General features: G+C 49.7%; 1 protein-coding gene across 3 annotated transcripts in view; it reads right to left on the bottom strand.

Moving 5' to 3' along the window:
• The window catches only part of USP36 (ubiquitin specific peptidase 36), a 37,600-nt gene that overhangs the window by 8,592 nt on the left and 4,547 nt on the right, over positions 1–24,461 (bottom strand). For all 3 annotated transcript variants that reach the window (XM_060081131.1, XM_060081130.1, XM_060081132.1), the window contains exons 2-14: positions 23,853–24,015; positions 21,993–22,254; positions 21,281–21,502; positions 13,907–14,017; positions 13,150–13,252; positions 9,918–9,985; positions 9,381–9,451; positions 8,669–8,751; positions 7,389–7,500; positions 5,050–5,190; positions 4,397–4,497; positions 3,297–3,435; positions 482–1,147 (exon numbers count right to left, since the gene is read on the bottom strand). In XM_060081131.1, coding sequence (XP_059937114.1) covers positions 482–1,147; positions 3,297–3,435; positions 4,397–4,497; positions 5,050–5,190; positions 7,389–7,500; positions 8,669–8,751; positions 9,381–9,451; positions 9,918–9,985; positions 13,150–13,252; positions 13,907–14,017; positions 21,281–21,502; positions 21,993–22,245 — 2,070 coding nt within the window. In that variant the 5' untranslated portion in view covers positions 22,246–22,254; positions 23,853–24,015. The remainder of the gene's footprint in view (positions 1–481; positions 1,148–3,296; positions 3,436–4,396; positions 4,498–5,049; positions 5,191–7,388; positions 7,501–8,668; positions 8,752–9,380; positions 9,452–9,917; positions 9,986–13,149; positions 13,253–13,906; positions 14,018–21,280; positions 21,503–21,992; positions 22,255–23,852; positions 24,016–24,461) is intronic.

Genomic DNA, 24,461 nt, shown 5'->3' with positions numbered 1-24,461 from the left:
TGAGAGGACAGAAGAACAAAAAAGGGGGCGTGAGGGGCGGGAGAATGGTAGAAGAAGAATCAGAAGTGTTTTTGGTTAGAAACAAAAAGGAGAAAACGAAGGAAGTTTAAACAAAAATCTCAGTACGACAATTACGTCACGGAGCTTCGAGGTGCACAAGAGGTGCCAGTCAGCCCGTGTCCCGTGCGTCCCCGTGCTCAGAGCTCCCTGCCGGAGCCCGTTCCCTGAGGCTCCCTGAGGACATCTGTCCACAGATGGAGACAGAGGACGGCTGTGTGGCCCTGACCCTCTATCGGCCACTGGCCTCATCCAATGACAGAGATGCCACAACCTGCCCGCGCCTGGACAGCCCTCCGCCACCTAGGGACGCCCAACATCTCAGCTCCTCGGGCGGCCAAATGCCCCCGTGCTGCCGCCCCACCCCCCAAACTACAATCGAACCGGCTCCCCAACCCCGACCGACACCCTCCCACACACCCACCTTCCTGGCAGAAAGGGCCAGCTTTTTGGCCGGCGGAGGAGACATGGTGTTGGCGGGCTCGGGGGAGGCGCTGCTTAGGTCGGGGCACTTGGCCTTCACCAGCTCCGCGTCCTCTCGGGCCGGCAGCACCTTGGCAGGGCCGGCAGAGTGGGTTCCCTGAGAATCGTCAAGAGGGGTGGCTCCACTCTGGGGGGCTGGGGGGGGCCTGGCGGGGCCACCACCAGCAGGGTGCTCAGGGCTGGAGCCCCTCCTCTCGGCGGCTGGGCCCTCATCACCCACCTTGGGCCCAAGCCCGTTGGCGGTCCTGGCGGCCGGGGGCCGAGGTGAGGTAGAGAGGGTGGCCCTGCCGTCCCAGGAGCTGGGCCTGCGGCCCTCACACCTGCTGCCGCCTGGCTCGCCGGTGCCGGGGGGCCCCGGGGAGGTTTTGAGCGGTGGGGAGAAGTGCTGCAGGGGGGCTGGTTTCTTGACTTTCTTTCCAGGCTCATCCAGAACAGTCGGCACGTGGGTAGGCGTTTTGCAGAGTTTGGGGGAAGGGGACCCCAGGGGTGGCTTGGGAGGAGTGTATCCATTCTGAGACTTCAGGCCCGACACAGGGCCATTCCTGGCAACGGGCACCCCGAGCTCTTCAGGGGTCTGAGGCTTCTTCATTGTCACAGGGTCTGGTCTCTAAAGGGGAGCAAAGCAGAGGAGGCGGTCAAAGCCGGAGGGAGCACAGCCGGCTGGCGGGGCCCCCACAAGGGGGCAGCAGGCAGGGGCTCTGAGGGGCAACTCTAGACAAATTATTTACACGGACACACGATACAGATACCGTTACTTCTTTTCAGCATCTTTGGAGTTGTGCACGTATGGGTGTGCCTCTTTATAATTATCTTTACTACGAAAGCAGTACATTTTCATCAAGATTTGAGAAATACAAAAAAATATAAAGGGAAAAAATTTACCAAGTCCCATCACCTAAACATAACCCTCCATTAATAGGCTAGTGTCTTCTCCCTTTGGTCTTTTCTTCTGACACAGGTGCACAGGAGCATCTCAGTATCACCATATGCCATTATCACCTTCATACTCTGGCCCATCAACAAAGGTCTTTATTGTTTGACTAGCGACCATCTCATTGCATGAAGAGTTTATAAACTAGACTGGCTCCAGGTCTCCCTGACATGACCACTAAGGTGCTAATTGCCCCATCCTTCTCCACAGCACCATCACAACTGGGTCTATGCCACTCACTCACCGAAATGCGCCCCGAGGCCTGCTTCGGTGCTGTTTACCATGACACGCCACCTCCACCCCCAACCAGGTCAGGGTCTTAGAGACTATGTGCTGAAGGAATGGTCAAAAGACTGAATCTTCTTCTGTACTTAGTACTCCACGCTAATTTTTTAGAAATGCAATTATGAGGCTGTTAATATTTTCATCAATTAGGATGCATACTGCCACACTGCATTTACTGTACTCTTGAGCCGGCAACAATTTTTTCCCAAAATACTTGCTAATTTGATACTACTTTGAATCACTTAAACATCCATATCCTCTGCACAGGCAACAGAGTGACTTTAAGTCACTTAGGTCATTATTTCTTTATTAGCATTCTTCCTAAAAGGAATACATCTTCCCACTGTGCTGCAAAACCTGTGCACTTGTTGAGCATTTAAGAACTTATACAATGTTGCTTAGAGTAAAATAACTTTTGTGCAACTGCAGTGTATTTGGAAAGTTATTTTCATGATGAAAACACGCAGGGTCAGTGAAGAGGCCTTGCGGTGGCCTGACCAGGGGGTGGGGTGGGGTGGGGTGGGGGGCAGGGCGGGGGGGGCCGTGCTCGCCCTCAGGCGCCCCCATGCCCGTCGCTGTTCCTCTGAGCAGCACTCAAGGCTTCCGGCTTTCCTGCTCTGGCCGCAGTGACCATCACCTTTGCAACCAGGTCATGGCATGTCACTGCTACGTGAACTCCAATGCTTCTATTTCAGCTTCTATTTTCTTGAATGTTGGAAAGGAAACAGATTTGTGTAAATGACTAAAACCCCTGTAGACATGTGAAGGCCCCGGCAGCCTGTGTTTGGATTTGATCTTCAGACTAAAGGGAAAGGATCACAGAAGTAGTCAACAGAGAGGGCCGTTCTATTTTTGAATTATGAATTACGTTATAAGGAAACTGCTATTATCTTGTTAATAAAACTGAGTTCTTAACTTTTTTTAGTACAAAATTTCAAATACATATAAAAATAACTTCAAGGGTATTCCTTAATTGTTAACGCGTTACCACATTAGCTTTCCTGCTCTCTCTCCTGTATATATATGTGTGTATATATGTGCATATATATTTTCCTAACTATATGAGTTAAATTTTAGACACGACGTCCTTTTACCTCCATATACACCCACGAGTATTCCTAAAAACAAAGGATGTTCTTTTAGCATAACCACCGTATAATTATCAAAATCAGAAAATTAACACTGGTACAAACTACTCACATTTTTAGTATTAAAATGTGGGGATAAAATATTTTTTTCCCAGATGCTTAAGGCCAGAGGTTTGCTCGGGGAACCTGTCACTGCACTTCTGCGTGGCAGCTGCTCTAAGTCTTGATTTGCTGAGTCAGGTTTTCTCATCACTGTCCCCTCTTCCTCCTCACCACTGTTGGCTCCGTGACCCACTTCAGAAAGAACGTGGAATACAGCAGGACTGCTGTCTGCACTCTCCTTCCATCGGGCCGAGCTCCCCAGCATGAAGAGGTCTGGGGGCTCCACGATCCCCTGAGAGGCACAGGCACGAAGAACGGCAATGACTACATCGATCCCCTTAAACAAGTACCTTTCCAGTCACTGATGAGGATGTGGTCCCATTGCTGATATTCTTCCTGGTGTGGTCTGGAACCACCCTGGGGTGGCTGGGAAGGGAGGAGGCTGTCCTGCAGATGGAGCCCTCAGGACTCTTCTTAGAGCCTGGAATCCTGTCAAAGGAATAGAACAAAGTCAGGGAGTGTCTTACTAAAGCTGCAGAGGCTTTACCGAAACTGAGTGTGAGAAGGAATCAGAATACAGAAGTCAAGGTTACAATTCCATTCCAAAAAAAAAGGGCAGGCAGGGAGTTCCCTGGTGGCCTAGTGGTTAGGATTCCAGGCTTTCACTGCAGTGGCCCGGGCTCAATCCCTGGTCTGGGGACTGAGATCCCGCAAGCCACGCTGCACGGATAAATAAAAAAAAAAGGCAGGCAAAGGCAGAAAAACAGCCAGAGGGAACCATGACTGTCCCAACGTGCTTCTCTGAAGCTGACTTTGCCCTTAAACCATGAGAACTTACTACGCAGCCTCAGATTCTGCTCAATGTAAGCAGAGAGCAAATTACTCAGTTCTTCCGAGATTAGAGTCTCAGTTTATCAGAAAGCCATCATCCTGGAGCAGCAAAACACCTCCCTTCTCCACATCCTCATCCTCCAGGTTGGTGACAATCAGTCCCAAGAAGAGGCACCTTCCAAAGGTCTACACCCTCTTGACTACTTAGCCTCTACCCTCTGACAACCTACCTCACTGCCCACCGTGATCACTTTCCCCACAGAGGAAGGTCTGTACGCCAGCCGATAGCCAGATGGAACGCATCTAATTTGGGGCAATAACGTAATAGACAACCTTCCAATTTACATTCAAAGTCACCTCACTGTGGGGCAGATGGACTCCTGCTCTGACCTTCCCACAGGCTCTGGCTTTGACTCAACAGCCAAGTGGATGTGATCTAAGTGTCCTTCCCAGTGGCCACTCTCCACTACACCTGACTGGCAGGAGGAGAGCTGCTCCTAGACCTTCCCTCCTGCAGAATTCCAGTCACTTTCATGCAGAGAAAGGCCATGGAGGCCGGTTGGGGCGAGAGCAGAGTGAAGGCGAGCGCTCTGGGGGGTTGGGGTGGGGAGCCGATTACCGCAGGTAGAAGAGGACGTAGGCCTGCTGGTTCAGAACCACCTTGATGTTGCTGGAGTGGACAAAGGAGTCGTTCATCTGGTACCACTGTCCATTGCTTGCCTGAGCAGCGCAGGGTGTGGACGAAACAAAACACAACGATCAACACTTCTGCGATCCTTACTTTTAACAAGGGAAGGAAAAAACCTTTTAGCTGCCACATGTATCCCAGTGCTGATGAACTAACTAGCAATGATTTCATAAAATGTCAAGTATCTCTCTAACTTTGAATGTGCCCCCAAGGGTGCTGGAGTCCCCCTTCCTTCCTGGCACCCCAAAAGATGCGAGCTTTCCTTGGCAGGTCTGCTCAGCACAGCCTCTCCCACCAACATCTGGCCTTCCAAGACTTCTCCAGGGGTCTAAGGACAGGGCACTGGCAGCAGCCCCCCTCCAGTGTCTCATCGCAAGGCCAAGAGTCGGACAGGTTTAAAACACGTCTTTGCACTCCACGAAGAAACAACAACAGGACCTAGACACAACCACAAAACACGGCCACTTTCCACAGAATAAACATTCTGCAGAGGTCACATCTGGACTTGTGCAAACCTGCCCCCCCGGAGGTAGCACGCGTACCACCACCTAAGACAGCCTGACACGAACACAGGAGCCACTGACCTTCACGTAGCAGTAATAGTGCCCGGCGTGGCAGCTATAGCCCGAGTGGACCAGGACAGCATACAGCCCGTACATGACAGGCTCACCATTACTCTGGGACATATACGGACGGATGTTCAGGAATTCCGGATATCCCACATCCTGTTTGAAAAGCCAAGGGAAAGGCAATTACAATTCATCACTGGGAGTAAGGGTCACCTTGCCCTCTCCATCAGCTGGTCATTAACAATGTGGGGCAATGGGCACACAGCAAGGCTGAGGCGGGAGCCTCCCTTAGTCAGTGATTAAAAAAGAAGCAGAGGGCTTCCCTGGTGGCGCAGTGGTTGAGAGTCCGCCTGCCGATGCAGGGGATACGGGTTCGTGCCCCGGTCCGGGAGGATCCCACATGCCACGGAGTGGCTGGGCCCGTGAGCCATGGCCGCTGGGCCTGCGCGTCCAGAGCCCGTGCTCCGCAACGGGAGAGGCCACAACAGTGAGAGACCCGTGTACCGCAAAAAAAAAAAAAAAAAAAAAAAGCAGCAGAAAAGTGCAGTCTTTCTGTGGGAGTTTCTATGAGAAACTCTTACTTTATTGTCCTGACAAGTGGTTATGGTCTCCTGTCTTGGCCGTGCATCCAAATTAGCTCTCTCACTACCTGGGTCCCACGTGTGAAAGGAGAAGAGTTGTTCATTCTCCTCCCTGCCACCATGCAGGAACACTGCAGGGGGAGCACAGGGGGACAGCGCTGGGACTCAGGGCTTCAGGAAAACAGGTGCTGACTCCACATGGCCAACTGAAACAGCAGGTTAAACTTTTAACAGAGTGGCTCAGCACGAAGGTCATGCCATAATTTATTTTAGAAATCAACAATTTTTCATAAGAAAATACTATCAAACATGATCTTTGAATGATACAGATATAACATACTTGCATTTCTGCCTGTGCACATACAGACTTTTAAAAAAATGAAGTACAGTGACTTCCCTGGCAGTCCAGTGGATAACACTCCACACTTCCACCGCAGGGGACACGGGTTCAATCCCTGGTCTGGGAACTAAGACCGCCCCCCCCATGCCACACAGTGAGGCCAAAAAAAAAGAAGTACGGTTTACACAGAGTGAAAATAGGAGTACAGTTTGGTGAGTTCTGACCAGTGTACACTGATGGTTACCTACACTCCATTCAAGAGACAGACACGGACCCAGAAAACCCCCTTCTGTCCAGTAAGTGCCCCCATCTCAAGCACCCACTGTTCCGAGTCCCACAGCCAGTGGTTACTTCTGCCTGTTCTTGGGCTTCATACAGTTGGTACCTGTTGTCTGGATCAACAGAATGTCATGATATTCACCGACATATCTTTTCCTGTCTATTGACAATCTCAAAATCTCAAAAGCCAACACACCCAATAGGCTCAGGAGCCCCAGTCCAATCTTGCTAGACATGGGGCTGACATCAAACAGACCAATGTTTCTCAAACTGTGTCCTAATGGAAAACTAGTTCCAGGAGATTTTATGGCGGAACGTGAGACCCTCAGGGCAGAAGCAACACGACCTCATTCAGCACTGATTATCTCCCGCTGATTTCCCAGTGCCTCGCATGGCATGGTGCAATGTAAGCCCAAGTGTTAGAATGGAGGAATGAGTGACTCCCTCAGTAACTGAGTTTAGAAAATTCCTCATAGTAAATTCCCCTTGGAGATTCAAAATATGACACAGCTTAATAAAGGCTCTGAGAAGGTCTGCAATGAAAAAGAACTATTTTAACTTGGGCTTGGTGTTTCCCAAACTCGGGTGAACACAGAACACAGAACACTTTTCTTCAGGGTACCATACTACCGTTCTGCAGAACACCAGTTTGGGAAATGTTGACCTAACCACTACCACTGCCAGTGAGAAGACTGAAAGCTCAGACAAGTGCCTCACCCCAAACCAAACAGCTAGGCTCTACCAACCGAGAACACATCTCCATCCAGGCCCTTATGAGACGAGGCATCTTCTATTAAAACACCACTGTGCAAAAAAGTAAATTATTACACTCCACAACAAGGCACAGCATGCAGCTGCACCTGCTTTAGAGACAAACAGGACATGGGAGATGGAAGCTGCAGAGCACAGTGTCCATCACACTGATTCTTGGGCCACCCAGACCTTCTATAGCAGGAATACCCCAAGCACAGGAAGATGCTAGGAAAAAAAAAAATGTTCTTGAACTTGACTGCATAATGATCATTTAGGGATTTTGCAAAAATGCAGCCTCCTGGGCCCTGTCTTCCAGGGATTTGAATCCACTCAATCTGGAGTAGAGCCTGGAATCTTTCAAAAAGCACTGACCAAGCAGCCTGGGCACTGTGAGCGCTCACCTTGGTGATCTTCCCCCCACTGAAGTTGGCGAAGCGCTTGAGTGAGAGTGTCAGGACATTGGACGTCCTGTGGATGGTGAACCGCTTGCTGGCCGGAACCTTCTTCTTGCATCTGCGAGGAAGGGGAGAGGAAGAGCTATCAGCTCGTGCTCTGAGCACTGCTGTCCTCACACTAGGTTAGTATCGGAATATCAGGAACTGCACTTTAAATAAGGGGTCTTCTTTAATGAGACTGTGCCCTCTGCACCCCTAAAAGCTAATCAACACCACTTAAGGAAAGGAAAGCTACGGCAGGGCACCCAGGACTAGAGAAAAGGTGGAGATTCTAAAGCAAAAACGAAGTACTTTCCCGAGGAGACTAAAGAAGATGCATGGAAAAGTAATTTTGGGCTAACACAGGAAAAGCAAATTTGAGCAGATGTGGCCAAGAGATAAACAGGCAGGCAGGAAATCACCGAAAGCAAAGCCAGAAGACAAGGAAATGAAGGGGGAGAAGGCAGAAGCAAAAGTGAACAGCTTCCAGAGCCAAAGGCGGTGAACTGAGAGGGATAAAAAGCGGGCTTTAGGCACAGAATCGTCCACCTGAAAAGCATAGTGAGAAAAACTTTCATTAGTGATTACAGCTTTTAAATGACCTGGATATAAAGTAACACACCCACACACTGAGACTGCACAACCCTAAAGAGGACGAGGTCAGTCACAACTGCTAAAATGGAAAAATGCCAAGGACAATTCAAGTCAAAAACAGAAGCCACAGAACATGGCTTTTCGAGGAGGCAGGACGGCCTCCAGAGCAGACGGCCATGTCCAGTCACTCCACTTCTGTGCCTCAGTTTTCTCCTCCTGTGAAATGGGAGTAATAACAGTCCCTGCCTCACGAGTGAGTGCACACCAGGCCCTCAGAACAGGGACCAGCACGGAGTAAGTGCCACATAATAAACAGCAGCTATGACAACCACGGCTATCCCTCCATCTGTGTTGTTTAAAGGTTTTCAGTTTTAAGACACATCTACGCCACTCAAGAACGTGGACAGTGATTGGGAGTTCCCTGGTGGTCCAGTGTTAGGACTCGGTGCTTTCACTGCCGTGGCCTGGGTTCAATCCCTGGTCGAGTAACTAAGATCCTGCAAGCCGTGAGGCGCGGCCAAAAAAAAGAAATGTGGACAGTGGTCATCTCTGAGGGCGAGAGGGAGGGAGGGGAGGGCAGCCGTGTCAGGTTAGGTGACATATTTTCTTTCTGGCCAGCTTGATCTTTTTGCCACGAGCAAAACGAAACTTACTTCGCACACATATAGGCGTTCTCTCCACTCAGGACATCTGGTTTCACAAAAAGTTCCAGGGCACGCACGATATTTGCAGCTTGCTGAGAAGGACAAAAACAGGGAATAGAACAAAGAGCGGAAGAAAAAGGCTGACTCTCCAGAAATGCCAAATGTAAGGTCTTTTTCAGGCTGACGCAGCAAATCACAACATTTCACTTGCATAAGAACTGGCCTGCTAGCTGCCACCTTCTGGGAGTCAGAACATGGCAAAGGAACAGGGAGCCAGGCTGTCACCCCTCCTCTGTTGACGAGGATCACAGCCCCGGGGGTTTACCAAGGCCTCAGAGGGTCCGTTCCACACCTCAGGCTGAGGTGAGCTCACCTTCTGGAGAGTCAGAGCGGGGAGAAAGGAAGGCCGCCCTGAAATGCGCAGCCTCTGTGTGAAAGCTGCCCGCAGCACACCGGACCTCCCTGCTCAAGCCCTGCACTCAGTGTGGCCGCTATTCATGCCTCAGGGCACAAAACCGCATTATTTCCCCCCTTCTTTTTGAAAAAAATAGAACACGCAGAGGGAAATGGCTAGGAAGAAATACACGAAAATGTAGGACTCCAAGTATTTCTTTCCTGATCTACCTGGATCACATGCCCTCACAGGTTCTTGTTCTTTGGGTTCTTTGCCCCCTGGTCTCCCTGTCCTAATGCAAACGAAACAGCACGACAGGGTCTATACCCGAATCTCCAGCGCCACATCCAAGTAGGGGTCGTAGGTGTCCGAGACGCTCTTGCACACGGAGCACTTCACTGCGAGAGAACAAGGGGGGCAGTGGGGTGGGTGCAGGGCCTCCAGGGCACCACCCCCCTGTTTCCAAGTCTGAGAACTGGAGGCAGACCACCAGCTCACCAGCCCTCTGAAATCTTGGGATGGAAAGTGCTCAGGAGGAGACGAGGGCAAACCCCGAGGTGCCTTCCCAGCCTGGCCAGCTGCCCCAGGGGTGCTCACTCCCACCCCAAGGGCAGCGGCCACATCTGAGCAACTATGGCATCTGAGGGAAAGGAACACAACCCGCATCCACAGGCTCCTGATGCTTTGCTCCAAACCCCCTCCCAGGAACGGGGCCCCCAGCAAAGCAGCAGGTGGGGCTGCGGTGCACAAACCAGGCTGTAGGCCTCCTGGGCCTGGCAGGTCAGCCTGGGTGCCAATATCAAGCATTTCTGGTTAATACTCTAATCCCCAACAAGAAGGGGCAGAGAACGTCTCTCCACTTACCTCGCGATCGGAGATAGCCTCCAAAAATCTGATGGACCAAAGTCGTAGCCTGCGTCTGACGATCCAACCTGCAGAAAGGCCATGACCTTCAGGGGGAGGACAGGGGCCAAGAAGCAGGCCGGCAGCCCCGCCAGCCCCTGTGCCGTTACCCGCTCAGTGCGAGGATGGGAAAGGTCCCACCTGGTCAGCAGCAGCTCCGCCCCGAGGCCTCCACACGCGCTGACCCGCATGGCCTGCTCCCCACAGCAGCCGCCTCACCTCCCACGGCGCAGGGAGCAAGAGGCCGGATGGACCTGTACGTCACCCCATCCCCGGCCCAATCCTCCCCGCTCCAGCTCAGCCCCACAGTCCCTCGTGGGCACCGCACACGTGCACCTCTGGGGAAGGGGAGCGCAGGGTGAGCAGGGACAAACTCCCCCTCTGAACCCTCTCAGCAGGACAGCAGTGGGCACGGGCGTGGGCTTTAGGGTCCGGCAGACCTACATTCAAACCCCCAGCCCCAGAGCTGCGAAGCAGAGCGCCAAAGAGCACCTAGCGCAGCGCCTGCACCCACAGCAACTCACGTAATGAAGATTCTGGAAACAATATCCTACGTCTAGCCTCTGCTCCTGGTTTCGCTTGCAACCCACCGAATCTGACCCACTCCCTCTGCAACTGTCCTGAGTCCCCGAGACCTCCGGGACACAAACGCAGCTGACCTTTTGGTCTTTTTGGTCTTTTGGGCCACAAAAGCACTACGTGGCAAGGCCCATTCCCTGCCAGGAAGAGCTTCCCCGTGTCCACCCAGGCCCCACTCTCCTGCCCACCACGTCCTGCAGATGCTTCTGCCTCCTGGGCGGGGGTGGGGGGCAGCGTGCATGCTGCTAACCCGGCACCTCCCTCCGCAGGCGGCCACCTCCCACCACCGGCAGAGCGAGCCAGGCGCCCCGGTCTCAGCCTCCTGTTCAGGCCACAAGACTATTCATGGCCACGCTGCCCAGACGCATGGAGCATAGCTCCAAAACACGTGGGGGACAAACACAGGGTCGGCAGATTTTTATTCTGCACGTTAGGAAAAGAAAAATCAGCTGCCACCATCTATACTGTCACCACCACTCATCAAAGAAGGGACATTGTAGGTCCCAAAACTAGCAAGGACATAACCTCAGAGCAGACTGAAAGCCTCTGGGTGTGATGCAGCTGCTGAACTCCAGGTCACCCTCCAGGTCACCGGAAGCCCGTCAGGACAGGAGCCCAGAGGACCACACAGGACCCACCCTCGGTTCAGCCAGAAGCAGGGACAGCGCAGACATTCAATCACCCAGAAGTAAGAAAATAAAGCCAGATCAAAAAGCTATCCCAGATGCTCCCACCGAGCGTCCCAGAGGAAGGGAGGGAAAGGAGAAGGGACGAGGGGACCTGAGGCCTGTGCGGCACCTCCTATAAGGTGAGGCTCCCAAGCATCCTGGCAACAGGATGTGGCTGGGAGGCAGCCCCCAAGGCAGCAACTCGGCGGGAGGAGGCAGGCAGGCTCCTTGGGGAGCAGGGGGTGCAGGGCAGGAGAACAAAGGGGAAAACCAGGCTCCTGAACAAGAAACATAAAAATACTGAGGCCACACGCCCCTTCTGCCCCCAGAGGAAAAGCTGCCCACTCCAGCGTGTGCTTCGCTGTGTGGCCAGAAGGGGGCGCCCGAAGCAAGAGCCGAGCGAATCGCCAAATTCTCCTAATACGGAAGAAAAGGTGGTTCCGGTAGAAAATGGTGAAGGAGACTTGACACCCTACCTGACGAGAATCAGCCCCCCGGAGGCAACATGAAGCAGGAGAAGGCAGCGACACAAACTCCAGGCTGAACTGAAGACCCCAAACAAGCACGTGGGGAGATGGAAGGACACCGTGAACATGCCTTAAAACTAAGATAAAACGACCAAAGAAGGGAAAGTTCACTGAACTCAGGAAAGAAACAAAGACTGAACTTCGAGGGGCACATGGAGGAGGGACTCAAAAGAGATGGAGTGAGGGGCACGGGAAGCAGGGGTGGGGGTGTGTGCGGTGCGGCCGCGGGGAGGGGGCGGCTGAGACATGAGAACACCAACAACCCGGCACCCGAAAGGGCACAGTACCATCAAATACATAAAGCAGAACACAAGAAACATTCCCAGGCGTTAAGGGGAAAAAGGGGCCTTTAACACAAGCAAAAGCAATGCCATTGTGTGTTCCCGAGGGGAGAGTCACTTCCCAACCAGTGCAGGGTCACCAAAGACAGACCACTTTACCGGGCTACCGGTCAGGTTTAATGACATCAGGGTTTCATCCGCTGAAACAGAGGTTTCCCATCCTCGTGGCTACAACTCAACTAACTTTCCCAAAGCATGTTCCAGATATGACTCCTGAGTTGTATTTCCAGAGTCCAGGACTCAGTTTTATTCCAAGCCTAGGCAGCACTTCCTGCCTCCTTTCTTCTCTCTGAACCCAAAAACCCAAGAACGATACAAAAACACTGTTGACGGTAGCTGTTTTACAAAAGGGAAGACGAAGCAACCAACCATAAATCCGTCATGTGCATTTGTCTACGCTCTCAAATTCGGGCAGAGTGAAACCTCAAAAATCATAATCTCCTCACCCTCAAGTTTTCCTGCAGCCTTTCAAGTTCTTCCATAAAAAGACATTATAATTCCTACCATCCCCATCCTCAGTACCAAAATAATGAGGTGATTTCTAAAAGATGGGAAAAGTCCCTGTCAGTAGCGTAAGATCCTCGAAGAGATCTATTAAAGCAATTCCCCAGACTTCCCTGGTGGCGCAGTGGTTAAGAATCTGCCTGCCAATGCAGGGGACACGGGTTCGAGCCCTGGTCCGGGAAGATCCCACATGCCACGGAGCAACTAAGCCCACAAGCCACAACTACTGAGCCCGTGTGCCACAACTACTGAAGCACGCGCGCCTGGAGCCCATGCTCCACAACAAAGAGAAGCCCGCACACCACAACGAAGAGTAGCCCCCGCTTGACGCAACTAGAGAAAAGCCTGCGCACAGCAATAAAGACCCAACGCAGCCAAAAATAAATAAATAAACATTTAAAAAAGAAAAGGCATTTCCCTCCATGAGTTGCTGGGACAGAGATGGCCACCACCTGCCCTGCAGCAGGAGAAGCCGTTTCCTGGGAAGCAGTGCAACCCCTTGCTGGAGCTTCAGCTCAGGGCCACGGGGCTAAGGTCCACAGAGGCAGCCTGGGGTGGGGGGAGGAGCGCGTACTTGGCACAGCCGCTCAAGCAGGCCTTCTGCATGGCGTCAATGGTGTACCGCAGAAACTCGTGTGCATCCTCCTGGTTCCCGAAGCGGAAATGCCGGGCGATCTCTAAGGAGGAAAGGAAGCAGCATCAGGCCGGAAGGGAAGAGCTCCTGCCTGCTCTCCAAACGTCCCACTCCTGTCGGTCTCATCACCAACTCCTAGCAGACCCAAGACTAAACCCAAGCAAGGAAAAGGAGCCTGCCTGGCTTCCTACATCCCAGGTACCACCCTCACAGCAGTTATCTTCTCAATGAGACCTAAGGGCTTAAACCCTCTACACTTAACAGAAAGCACGAATGAACACCAAGCATTAAGGATATGAGATCCACTGAGGAACTAAAGCTGGTTTTCCAGGAGCCAATACAGACCATGGCAGATTATCACCATGTCATCGCAATACAACTTACACGGGCTTCAAAAACCAATGAGCCCATCTTTTCTGCTAAGGGAGATATCTGACTGTCACAGCACATGGACACAGGTTTCTCTGACGTTGAGAAAAGGCCCCGCAGCCCTTCCTTACCTGCTCCCCACCTCCAGGCCCATGACACACAGCTCCCGGCCTGGCCAAACCCGCCTGATCTTCAGGGCGGGGATCACCACCACCTGGCGTGGACTGCTCCACATCCAGCCCCAGGGCTCGCTTAGTCTGCTACATTCTGTGCGCACAGCCTCCCGAGCCCTCCCTCCTGCCCCCCGCCAGAAGGAAGCCACTCTTACTTCTGAGGTCTCGGATGAAGGACACGGGTTTGATGGCATTGCCACTGTTGGCGAAGGCCTGGATGATGTGGTTCTGCATGACGCACAGCATGCAGAAGCTTCCCTGGTGACCTGCGGGCACGGATAGGCGGTCGTGGTAAGGCGAGAGCTCCCGGGACAGCTGACGACGTGGCCTCCCGCCCGGCAGAGACAGCAGGAGCCCGACAGCCCGGCCCAAGCCCCCGCGCCGCCTGCCGCACCCGGGACCGGGTCTCTCCACAGTTGCGGGCTCAGCCACAACCCAGCCCGAGGAGTCTTTGAGTTTTCAAGCACCGTTTAGAACAATGTTTTCTCTGACTTCCAAACTGCATCACATGGTCAACAGGCTAGAATATTTGGGGCTTCCCGACACCCCCTTCATGTGCTCTTCAGTGCAGGAACCTCTGCTCTGGTTTCCAGGAGACACAGGGGCTTGGCCAGCTCTGGGGAGACCCGGGGCACGTGCTGCCCCAGCCTAATGGCCCGACTCTGCAGCTCTGGCGCCCCAAGTGGCCCCAGGCGACACCTACACGGTGGGGATGGGTCCATAAAGACAAGCGGTGGGCCACACAGAACCCCCAGGCTGCGGCCAGTCCCCGTGCTCTCGATAAACTATCTGTCCCCCAGGAATTAGACGAGATAGTGTTATGCTTCTACCTCTACTTACACTTATGATCTTAAATACATAGAGAAGAGCAAAGACTACACCCCATTTTAGGTGATTTTTAAGTCAAGTACTGGTATGATAGTTGAACTCCCCTCTCAACCTCTCACAACCCTGTTCCCCATGTGCTTCATCCTTCTCCCCAACCAGGTCACCACTGTTCCCATGCACGGATTCACTGTATTCCACACGTGGCGCTCACTCACCAGGATACTGCAGCTTCATGTTTAAGCTCACTCTAACAAACTGCTCTTTAATCCCTGCTCCAGACCACAGTTCATCCACACGACCCCCCTTTTCCTGCATGCCAACCCCCCCGCCTTTTCCTGCTATCACAAATGCTGTGGTGAATGGTCCTTGTGCGCTTGTCAGTTTCTCTAAGGCATATACCTACAAGATACGTTTCTGGGTCCAAGGGCAAGCACATCTTTAGCTCTACAAGATATTGTAGTTGTGTATACAGTGCACGACCTTCCTAAACAGACCCAGCGCCTAACACAAAATTCACACCAATCCATTATTCTCTCCCTGAACACCTCCAATCACCCAGTTACTTAGACCTATCTCAAATTAAAAAATGAAACAGCATGCAGCCTGTTCACTATATACACACAAAAAACTCCTAGTATCTACAAACGAAAAGGGCACATGTTGGTAAAGATGTTGAGAAACTGGAACCCCTGTACACTGTTGGTGGGAATGTGAAATGGGACAGCCACTGTGGAAAACAGTATGGTAGTTCCTCAAAAAATTAAACATAGAATTCCCATATAATCCAGTAATTCCTCTTCCAGGTATTTACCCAAAAGAAGGGAAAGCACAGTCTCAAAGAGATACTTGTACACCCACATTTATAGTATTATTCACAAGAACCAAAATGTAGAAGCAATCTGAGCGTCCACTGACAGATGAATGGATAAAGAATGTGGTCTATACATAAAGTGGAATATTACTCAGCCTTAAAAAGAAAAGGAATTCTGACACCTGCTACAACAAAGAGAAACCTGAGGACATTATACTAAGTAAGCCAGTCCTAGAAGGACAAACACTTGTGTTTGTGTTACACGAAGTACCTGGAGCAGTGAGAGTCACCGAGACAAAAAGTAGGATGGAGGGTACCAAGGATGGGGGCTTGCGGGGGGGTTGTTTTTAATGGGGACGGACTTCCAGTTTGAAAAAGTTCTGGAGACGGACGGTGGTGATGGTTGCATGACAGTGTGAATGTAATTAATGCTACTGAACTGTTCACTTAAAATGGTAAATTTTATGTCATATGCACCTACCATAATGCAAAAAAGTTTTATTTTTTTTTAAATTTTTTTTATTTTTATTTTTTGCTGTATGCGGGCCTCTCACTGTTGTGGCCTCTCCCGTTGCAGAGCACAGGCTCCGGATGCGCAGGCCCAGCGGCCATGGCTCACGGGCCCAGCCGCTCCGCGGCATATGGGATCCTCCCAGACCGGGGCATGAACCCGTATCCCCTGCATCGGCGGGTGGACTCTCAACCACTGCGCCACCAGGGAGGCCCCAAAAAAGTTTTATTTTTAAAAAAATGCTAGTATTTACACAAAAAATTCTTCTTGGAGGGAAATCAAAAAACCATTCATGTGATTAATGCCTTTACATGAAGGAGAGGCTTTTATTTTAGAGTTTTCTCAACTCTAACTATATCCATTCATGACGTTTATTTTTTAAATGGCAGTAATTGTGGAGAAGGCTCAAATTTAGGCAAAAAACCTAGTGTTATTTAAGATAACAAACATAACAAATGTTAAGCAAACAAAAAGAGCTCCCATTTACAAAATCTGATGCATGTTAAGATACTCCTATGGAAGTCGTGTGGAAATTAAGCCTCTAATCATTATCTAAAACGCTGAGACTTTTAGACTAATAAATCATCACTCTTAAATAGGGCAACTGGGAACTCCTTGGTAGTCCAGTGGTTAGGACTCGGCGCTTTCAACACCAAGGGTTCAATCCCTGGTCCGGGAACTAAGATACCACAAGCCTTGTAACTCGGCACACACACACACACACACACACAAATAGGGCAAGTAACGATTTTACCCAGAAATACCTGAAACAGGATTTCCCAAATCCCTGGTAATATGCAAGTTTAATTTTAAAAGCCCGTGGACACTTTCTTCAGGTAATTTAGGAAAATATATCATAAAAGTTGTATCCATGACTTTGGGGACACTACTACTTAAATTTGGGGAAGAATGTACGAAAGAATAGGATTTAATCCTCCTGGATATTTTACACAGTGTTTATTTTGTGGATAGATCCTGAAGTGGTCCAGGCACGTTGCAGGACTGGGGCTCCGTGCAAGCAGCCCCTTGTCATGTTCAAGCCATACTTCCCTGGACCCTTGAGAATCTTCAAACAGTGAATTTGAGGAAGAGAGGACAGCCCAAGCCCACTTAGGGGTCACCTGGGGATCCAGTCAGGTGCCAGGAAAAAAATACTCAAACTTCTCTTAATACATTTTACTCTAAAAAAGCCAAGAAATTAAGGCTTACTGACATTTCATAGAGTGACATGGAGGGACACTGGCACTCTCCCCAGGTCTGCTTGTGTTGCTCACAGGAGGAGGGGCTGCTCCCAACTCAAGCCCTTGCCCCCATATACTACAGTTTACTTATGCCAGGTTATACCGACTTACAGATGTTACCTACTTTTAACTGTATTAACCCTTGCAAAGTTGACAACAGCTCAAAGATTCCTGCAGAGAAACCAACAGCAGAAGCACAGGGAACACGAAAACGGCAGAGCGACCTACAGGCTCAGGAGAGAGGCTCTCACTGCCAACGTCATGAGATAAAAACAAAGACAACCCAGTCAAACCTTAGTAAAGTCCACCCAAAACAACCTCAGCCATCACCAAGGTAACTACTGGAAACAGAGATTTATAATCAACTTCATCTTAGAAGTGTGCACTGTGCCTTGATATAGTAGCTAGTGCTGCTGTGAACCACTACAAGACATTTAAAATACTACAGTAGTCCCATAGCCTGGCCTTCTTTCATTCTTTTTTTAATAATATAACTAATATCCCTGAACACGTCATGCAATCCCGAACTTTTCTCATAACGATGTTCCTCCCACACTCCCATGTCCCTGCCTCTGGTTCTTCCCTGATTTCTAATTACTTACCTACTTTAAAAAATCACTTTTATTTAAGTTTTATCACATATACATACACCTAAACAACAAATTGTCTGCTTTTCAATTTTATAAATAGGAATTCATGCTGCACGCAGTCTTCTGGGACTTTTTCTTCACTCGACACTATGCTACTCAGACTCATTCATGGAGCAAATCCATTCTTCTGCACTGCCATATAATATTCTACCACGTGCCCATATAATTCAGGCACCCACTGTGTTGATGGGCACCTGGGTTGCTTACAGTTTTTTGCTGTAGGTTTCCTGGTGCACAGATACCAGAGCTTTTCTGTAGAATTGCTAAGTGTAGATTATATGACAGAGAACACCAGATTGCTTTCCAAAGCAGTTATACCAACTCAGACCAGGAGTTTACAAAGAATCTCACTGACCTCCATCCCCTGTGACCTTCGGTACCGTCAGACTTCCAAATCCTCATCGACCACAAAGGTGTAAAGCGTCTCCCAGGTTACGCGGTTACTAGCCATCTCCTCCTCTGCTCTGTGACATGAGCTTCCTCTCCTATAAAATGCCTGCTCCTAATGTTTATCTATTTCTTAATATGTTATTCTCTTTTCCTTGTTGATTTGTGGTTCTGTATATATTCTTGGTACCAATCCTTCGTTGTTTATGCATCCCAGGTGTCATCTCCTCGTTTGTAGTTCCCTGTTTGTCTTTTGTTTTTTCATGAACAAAAGTTCTTAATTTTAATGCAGGAAATTCATCAATTTTTTTAATGGTTAGTGCTTTCTCCCAACCCAAGGTCAGAAAGATACTTGCTCACGTCTGTTATAAAAGCATAGTTTTTACTTTTGAGAAGTTGGTTTTTTTTTTTTTTTTTTTTTTGCGGTACACGGGCCTCTCACTGTTGTGGCCTCTCCCGCTGGGGAGCACAAGCTCCGGACGTGCAGGCTCAGCGGCCATGGCTCACGGGCCCAGCCGCTCCGCGGCATGTGGGATCTTCCCGGACCGGGGCACAAACCCGTGTCCCCTGCATCGGCAGGCGGACTCTCAACCACTGCACCACCAGGGAAGCCCGAGAAGTTTTTTTTTTTTAAATAAATTTATTTATTTTTGGCTGCGTTGGGTCTTCGTTGCTGTGCGCAGGCTTTCTCTAGTTGCGGTAAGTGGGGGCTACTCTTCGTGGCAGTGTGCAGGCTTCTCATTGCGATGACTTCTCTTGTTGCAGAGCACGGGCTCTAGGCATGCGAGCTTCAGTAGTTGTGGCATGCAGGCTCAGTAGTTGTGGCTCCCGGGCTCTAGAGCGCAGGCTCAGTAGTTGTGGCACACGGGCTTAGTTGCTCCACAGTATGCAGGATTTTCCCGGAGCAGAGCTTGAACCCGTGTCCCCTGCATTGGCAGGAAGATTCTTAACCACTGCGCCACCAGGGAAGCCCTTTTGAGAAGTTTTAAATCCGTTTTTTGGTGTGAGTATGCTGTGAAATGGGGATTCTATTTCATTTTTTCCGTGTGTAAACCCTAATTATTTTTAAGTTCCATTTATTTAAAACAGGAGACACAGGTATATGTGAAAAAATGGTGTGTAATGCCACATGTCCACGCATTCGTGGCTCTGTTTCTGGCTGTCTCTCCATCGTTCAGTACCTCCCTCCTTGACTCAATTCTATGCCACTTTAACGTCTCTAACTTTACAAAAAGACTTTACAGCTGCTAGAGTATACCGCTTCTCATATTCTTCACAGGTGTCTTGGTGATTTTGGTCCTTTGCTTTTCTTTTCCACGTAAATTTTAGAATCAGCTGGAGCTACAATAATCTCTACATTAATTTGGGAGAGAACCAACATTTTTATAATATTGAGGCTTCCCTCTGTGAAGGCAGCGATCTCCATGTGTGTAGGTTATCATATAATGCTCTTAAATTCCCAGGAAAGGTTTTCCACGTATATCTTGGTAATTTGGGTCTCGACACTTATCATTTTTGTTGCTGTTATACAATTTTTTATGATAGCGAATTTTTTTTTAACAATTTCTTATTTGGTGTAGAGAAATTCAAGTAACTTTTTGTATAATGATGTTATATCTAGTCACAGTGCCAAATTTCTTTCTTCTTCCCCCGAATTTCTAATCTGTCTATGGATTCCTTCGTTTTTCTATGCAGGAATATCATTTTCAACCAACAAGAGTGTTACTCCCTCCTCTTGTCTCCTGTGTCACTGCTCTGGCCAGGACCAGCATATCAAACACAAGTACAGAGAGTGGCCACCCTTGCTTCTCTTCTTATTTTAAAAGGTGTGCTTCTACTATTTTCCTAACTGGAATGCTTCTTTGTAGTTGTTGCTAGATACTTTTTATCAATATTAGTAAAAAAATCCCTTCTGTTGCTACTTTGCTAAGAGTTTCCTTTATCATAATTTTTGGGGGCATCTATTTTCAGGTGACCTTTCTCTCTTAATCTGTTAATAAAGTGACGGCAACTAAGGTAGCAAGATGAGCAGTCACGGATGTAGAACTTACTGTGTGCCAAGTACTATTCTAAGCACTCTACATAATTCATTTAAGCTTTACAAAAACGCTATGAAGGAAATATGATTATTACTTTGCAGATGAGGAACAGGTCAGGTAATTCTCAAGGACTCAGTTGCTGGGTGGCAGAACCAGGATGTAAACCCAACAGGCCAGCCTCCAGAGTGGTGCTTGTAACTGCTGTGCTATACTGGCTCCACAATTACATTTGGAGGTTTTCTGATATTAGAACATCCTTGTGTTACTAGGATGAACACAAGTTGCTCACAGTGTTTAAAAGACTATTGAGTTTGCTAGTATTTTATCTAGAATTTTTTACATGTATATTCATGAACAAGAGGGAACTGTGATTTTTCTTTCTCATATTGTGCTTGTTTAATTTTGTTATCCAAGTTAACCTCATTGAACGAGCTAGGGAGCTTTCTCTCTTTTTCTTTTCTCTGAAAGAGTTCAGAAAGCATTGAAATGATCTGTTTCATAGAAGTTTCATAAAACTTACCCATAAACTGTCTCAGCCTGGTGTTTTCTTCATGGGAAAAATTTTAACCACTGATTTAATTTTGCTAATGGTTCAAAGGCTATTCAGACCTTCTGTTTTCTTCAGTTTGGGTAAGTTATATTTTCTTTCATCTTTATTTTACCCACATTCAATTTCCACTCTGGAGGATGTTTTATGATGTACATAAAACACTGCTACAAAAACAGGTGTATAAAACAACCGAATGCCCGTATTTCGGGGGTATCTTTTGAAAACCCTTTTCTCTCTTTAGGTAATTACTTTCAGACCAGTTTAGAGACCAGTACTCTACCCTGATTCTCTTTCACGGCCCATCCTGCAGCTGGCACAATTCAAATGTACGATTTATCAGTTACTACTTCACTCCTGAATCGGACCCGGGCTGAACTGGCAGCACCGTGAGCACACGAGTTTGTCCACTTAGGAGACCATCTGGCCCCGAGGACCCAGGGCCACCCCACTGCATGTGCACACTCGCAGCCATGCGTGTGCACAGCCCCCCCCACTCCACAGCGCTCACTTACAGCCTCGCGTGTGCTCCTTGGAGAGCAGGTAGTTGGCCAGGGGTGGCGTGTAGGTCAAGCACTGCACGGTGGAGTTGAGGAAGCACGTGTTGCCGAGGTTGTGCAGCCCCGCGCCCACACGGTAGACGCGCCCCCAGCGCAGCGACAGCCGCTCCACGGGGAAGAGCACCTTCTGGGGCGCGGGGACGCCATCACCGCAGCTCTCGTACGCGTGCTCGCTGCCTGGAGGGGGAGGAATGGGAGGGAGAAGGCCGTCTGACTCCGTGCCCAGGCAGACCACCCAGAGCAAGTGCCGTGGCGCACTCGGTGGGCACGTGCTCAGAACGCGGCATCTGGGAGTGACTGGGTTCCCGCTGCGGAAGCCCAGGAGAACACCTGTCAGCCCACAGCTCTCCCTGACGGCGTCGGTCTAGCGCCCCGGGACCCCTCTGTGGATGAGAGGACGAGTTTCTGAGAACCAGCAGCTGGAAGAACTGGGCCCTGGCACTCTGAGCCCACCTCCCTTCTCCGTCCGCTTTCCAAGGCCTGCTCTTGAACCTCTAAGGACACAGATCTCTTTCTGACCAACCCTGTACCGTTACTTCCATAACTAAAATCTACTGACCCCACGCACGACATTCACAAGTGACCACACTCTGTTTCTGGTCCTACTAATCAGTCAACGCTTCGTCCCTCCACTTGGTCAGCACAGAGCGAGGCCCTCTCCCAGTACCCTGTGTCCTGGCCTGCGGCTCATCCCCGTTCCTGTGGCAGCCGGCTCCCTCTGTCCTGGGGTTTAGCAGCACGTATTTGCTCTTCAGTGACTCCAGCTGGTAGGAGAAACTCTTGCTGGCCGGCTCAAACTCCAGCTTCTGCAGAAGGACCTTCCTGGCAGAGGAGGCCAGGAGCTTCCCCAGCTCTCCATCGTCAGCCGAGTCCCTGCGGCCAGGCTTGAGGGCTTCCTTCAACTTGTCGACTATGGGCATGGTGCATCACTGTGGGGACAGGAAAGAACACGGAGTGGTGGGTAAGCGCGTCCCAGGAACAGAGCATCCCTTCCCTGACAACCCCCTCCTGGGCCTTATGGATGTGACCCACCATAAAAGCGGCTCTGGATCGGCTGCCAACCTTACAAAGGAAGGGTGACACGGGACGTAGTACTGACCGCTTGGACACAGCGACGCCCACGCTTCTCCTCTCAAAAAGACAAAGTGCATCCGCAAACAGCACTAAACGGACTGACACGGCCTGGAGGAGGCGAGACTACCTTCTCGGCGTCTTCTCTTCAACAAGTACCATCAAGTGACTTTGGACGTCATACTTGGTGCAATTTCCCTCAAGAGGCGACCACGTGCTCCTAACGTCTGCTCAAAACCAGGAAAACACTAATTCTCACAAGACACTCTGGTCACACACACAAATCCATGCAATAAAGGAATTTGCATGGAGAGCGAGACGAGCACACTCATCTGTTCAGACCCGTACTCTTCAAAACAAAGGCCACGAGCCTCAGGGGGCCACTGAACAGGAGAAATGAGGCTGGTCCAAACTGGGATGTACTGTAAGTGTAGAACACACACTGGATTTCGAAGACTCAGTTTGCAAATGTAAAACATCTCAGTAATTTTAAGACTAGTTATATGACGAAATGATCATATTTTACGTATACTGAGTTAAATAAGTCATATTGTGACAATTCATTTCACCTGCTTCTTTTTATTTTTTAATGTGGCCACTGTAAAACTCAGTTATACTTGTGGCTTGTGTTACTGGATAGTGCTTGTACAGATTATCTTTTTAAAAGTGAGGGAGAAGAGAAAAGGTTGTAATAGGACTAGAATGGTGTACCCAAAAACGCCTGAACTTAAGGGGGGGTAGGGCAGAGCAGGCAGGGGCCGTGGCGGCAACTCAGGCTCTGGAAGGCGGCAGGCCTGGGTTATTCCATCATGGATTAGCTATAGACTCTAGGAACAGTCACTGTGACTGCCAGAGACCGTTCTTTGTAAAATAGGAAAAAAAACAAGTGTCAAAGGTGCCTGTGAGCTTAATGGGGAGACACACACTGGGTGAGAGCTGAGCGCTGGCTGCGGAACAGTCCCTAAAGCCGCAGTGTAGAAACTGTAACAAACCGGAAATCCCCATCACCTCTAACTGCACACACTACCTGTCAACTCAACCACCCTGGCCAAAGCTCAAGGACTATTTGAGTCACAGTTAGAAAAATAGTTCCTTACACAGCTTACTCCCATCAGATAAATGATGACTTCCCCCAGGTATGTGGTCACTGGCCTGAGCCAGGAGACCCAATTAGTCAGGTGGATCCAAAACTCTGCTTGAGTGAAAGGACCCTGTCCAGCACCTCTTGGTAAACCGTCCAGATTTATGGTCATAGGGCACCTAATTCTGTATGTGGATCGAATTTCTTTTTCTATACAAATTTCTGTAAAGAACAGAAACGTAAGACCGTTATTTAAAAAAAAAAGCAAGCACAAGTTCTTTGACATGAAAAAAAATAAAAGAAGCTTTCCTAAGGGGAATTATCTAAGAGTTCTCACCAACTGAACAATGGCTGCTGGACCACATGTGGGCTTACCTGGGGTGTCTGAACTTGGGTGTGCTATTCCTGCAGCATGGAGTCAGGTGCTTGGCCGGACTAGGCAGGTGTGCTGCTGGGCCTTCAAAATCACGTGCTCCCAGGCTTTGGCCTGTTCAATCACCAGAGCCACAAGCGTGTCGTCCAGAACGGGTGTCAGAGTCTGTGGGATGAACACAGCATCACATGAGGCCAGCTCTCTTCCCGCTGTCTCATCAGCCCCTCTCCCTGGACGCGGAGCAGGAAGGCCAACCATCTAACAGGAACAGTCAGCGTTAAGGCGGAAGGAATATGGATAGCGCGGGACTTAGGAAGAGTGAAGAGCTGAGCTAACTAACTAACTACAAACGATTTCGATGGCCATGATATGAAAACACTGCCCTTTGTTCCATACCTTAACCTTCAGGCCAGTGACAAGCCAGTGAACAAAAATCTCCCCACACGCCAGTCAACTCCAGACTCCATCACATTTGCAAAGACTAAGAGATAACAGATAATCATCTCCAACTTTCAGATTCCATGAGCCAGTAAGAGTTCCCCAAAAAATGGCGCAATGAGAGTTGCCAAATTTTCACTCTAAGTTTGTTTTTTTTTCCTTAATTACCAACC

Source organism: Mesoplodon densirostris, chromosome 18, assembly GCF_025265405.1.
Source record: "Mesoplodon densirostris isolate mMesDen1 chromosome 18, mMesDen1 primary haplotype, whole genome shotgun sequence".
NCBI lineage: Eukaryota > Metazoa > Chordata > Mammalia > Artiodactyla > Ziphiidae > Mesoplodon > Mesoplodon densirostris.
This window is presented reverse-complemented; position numbering and strand designations above follow the sequence as displayed.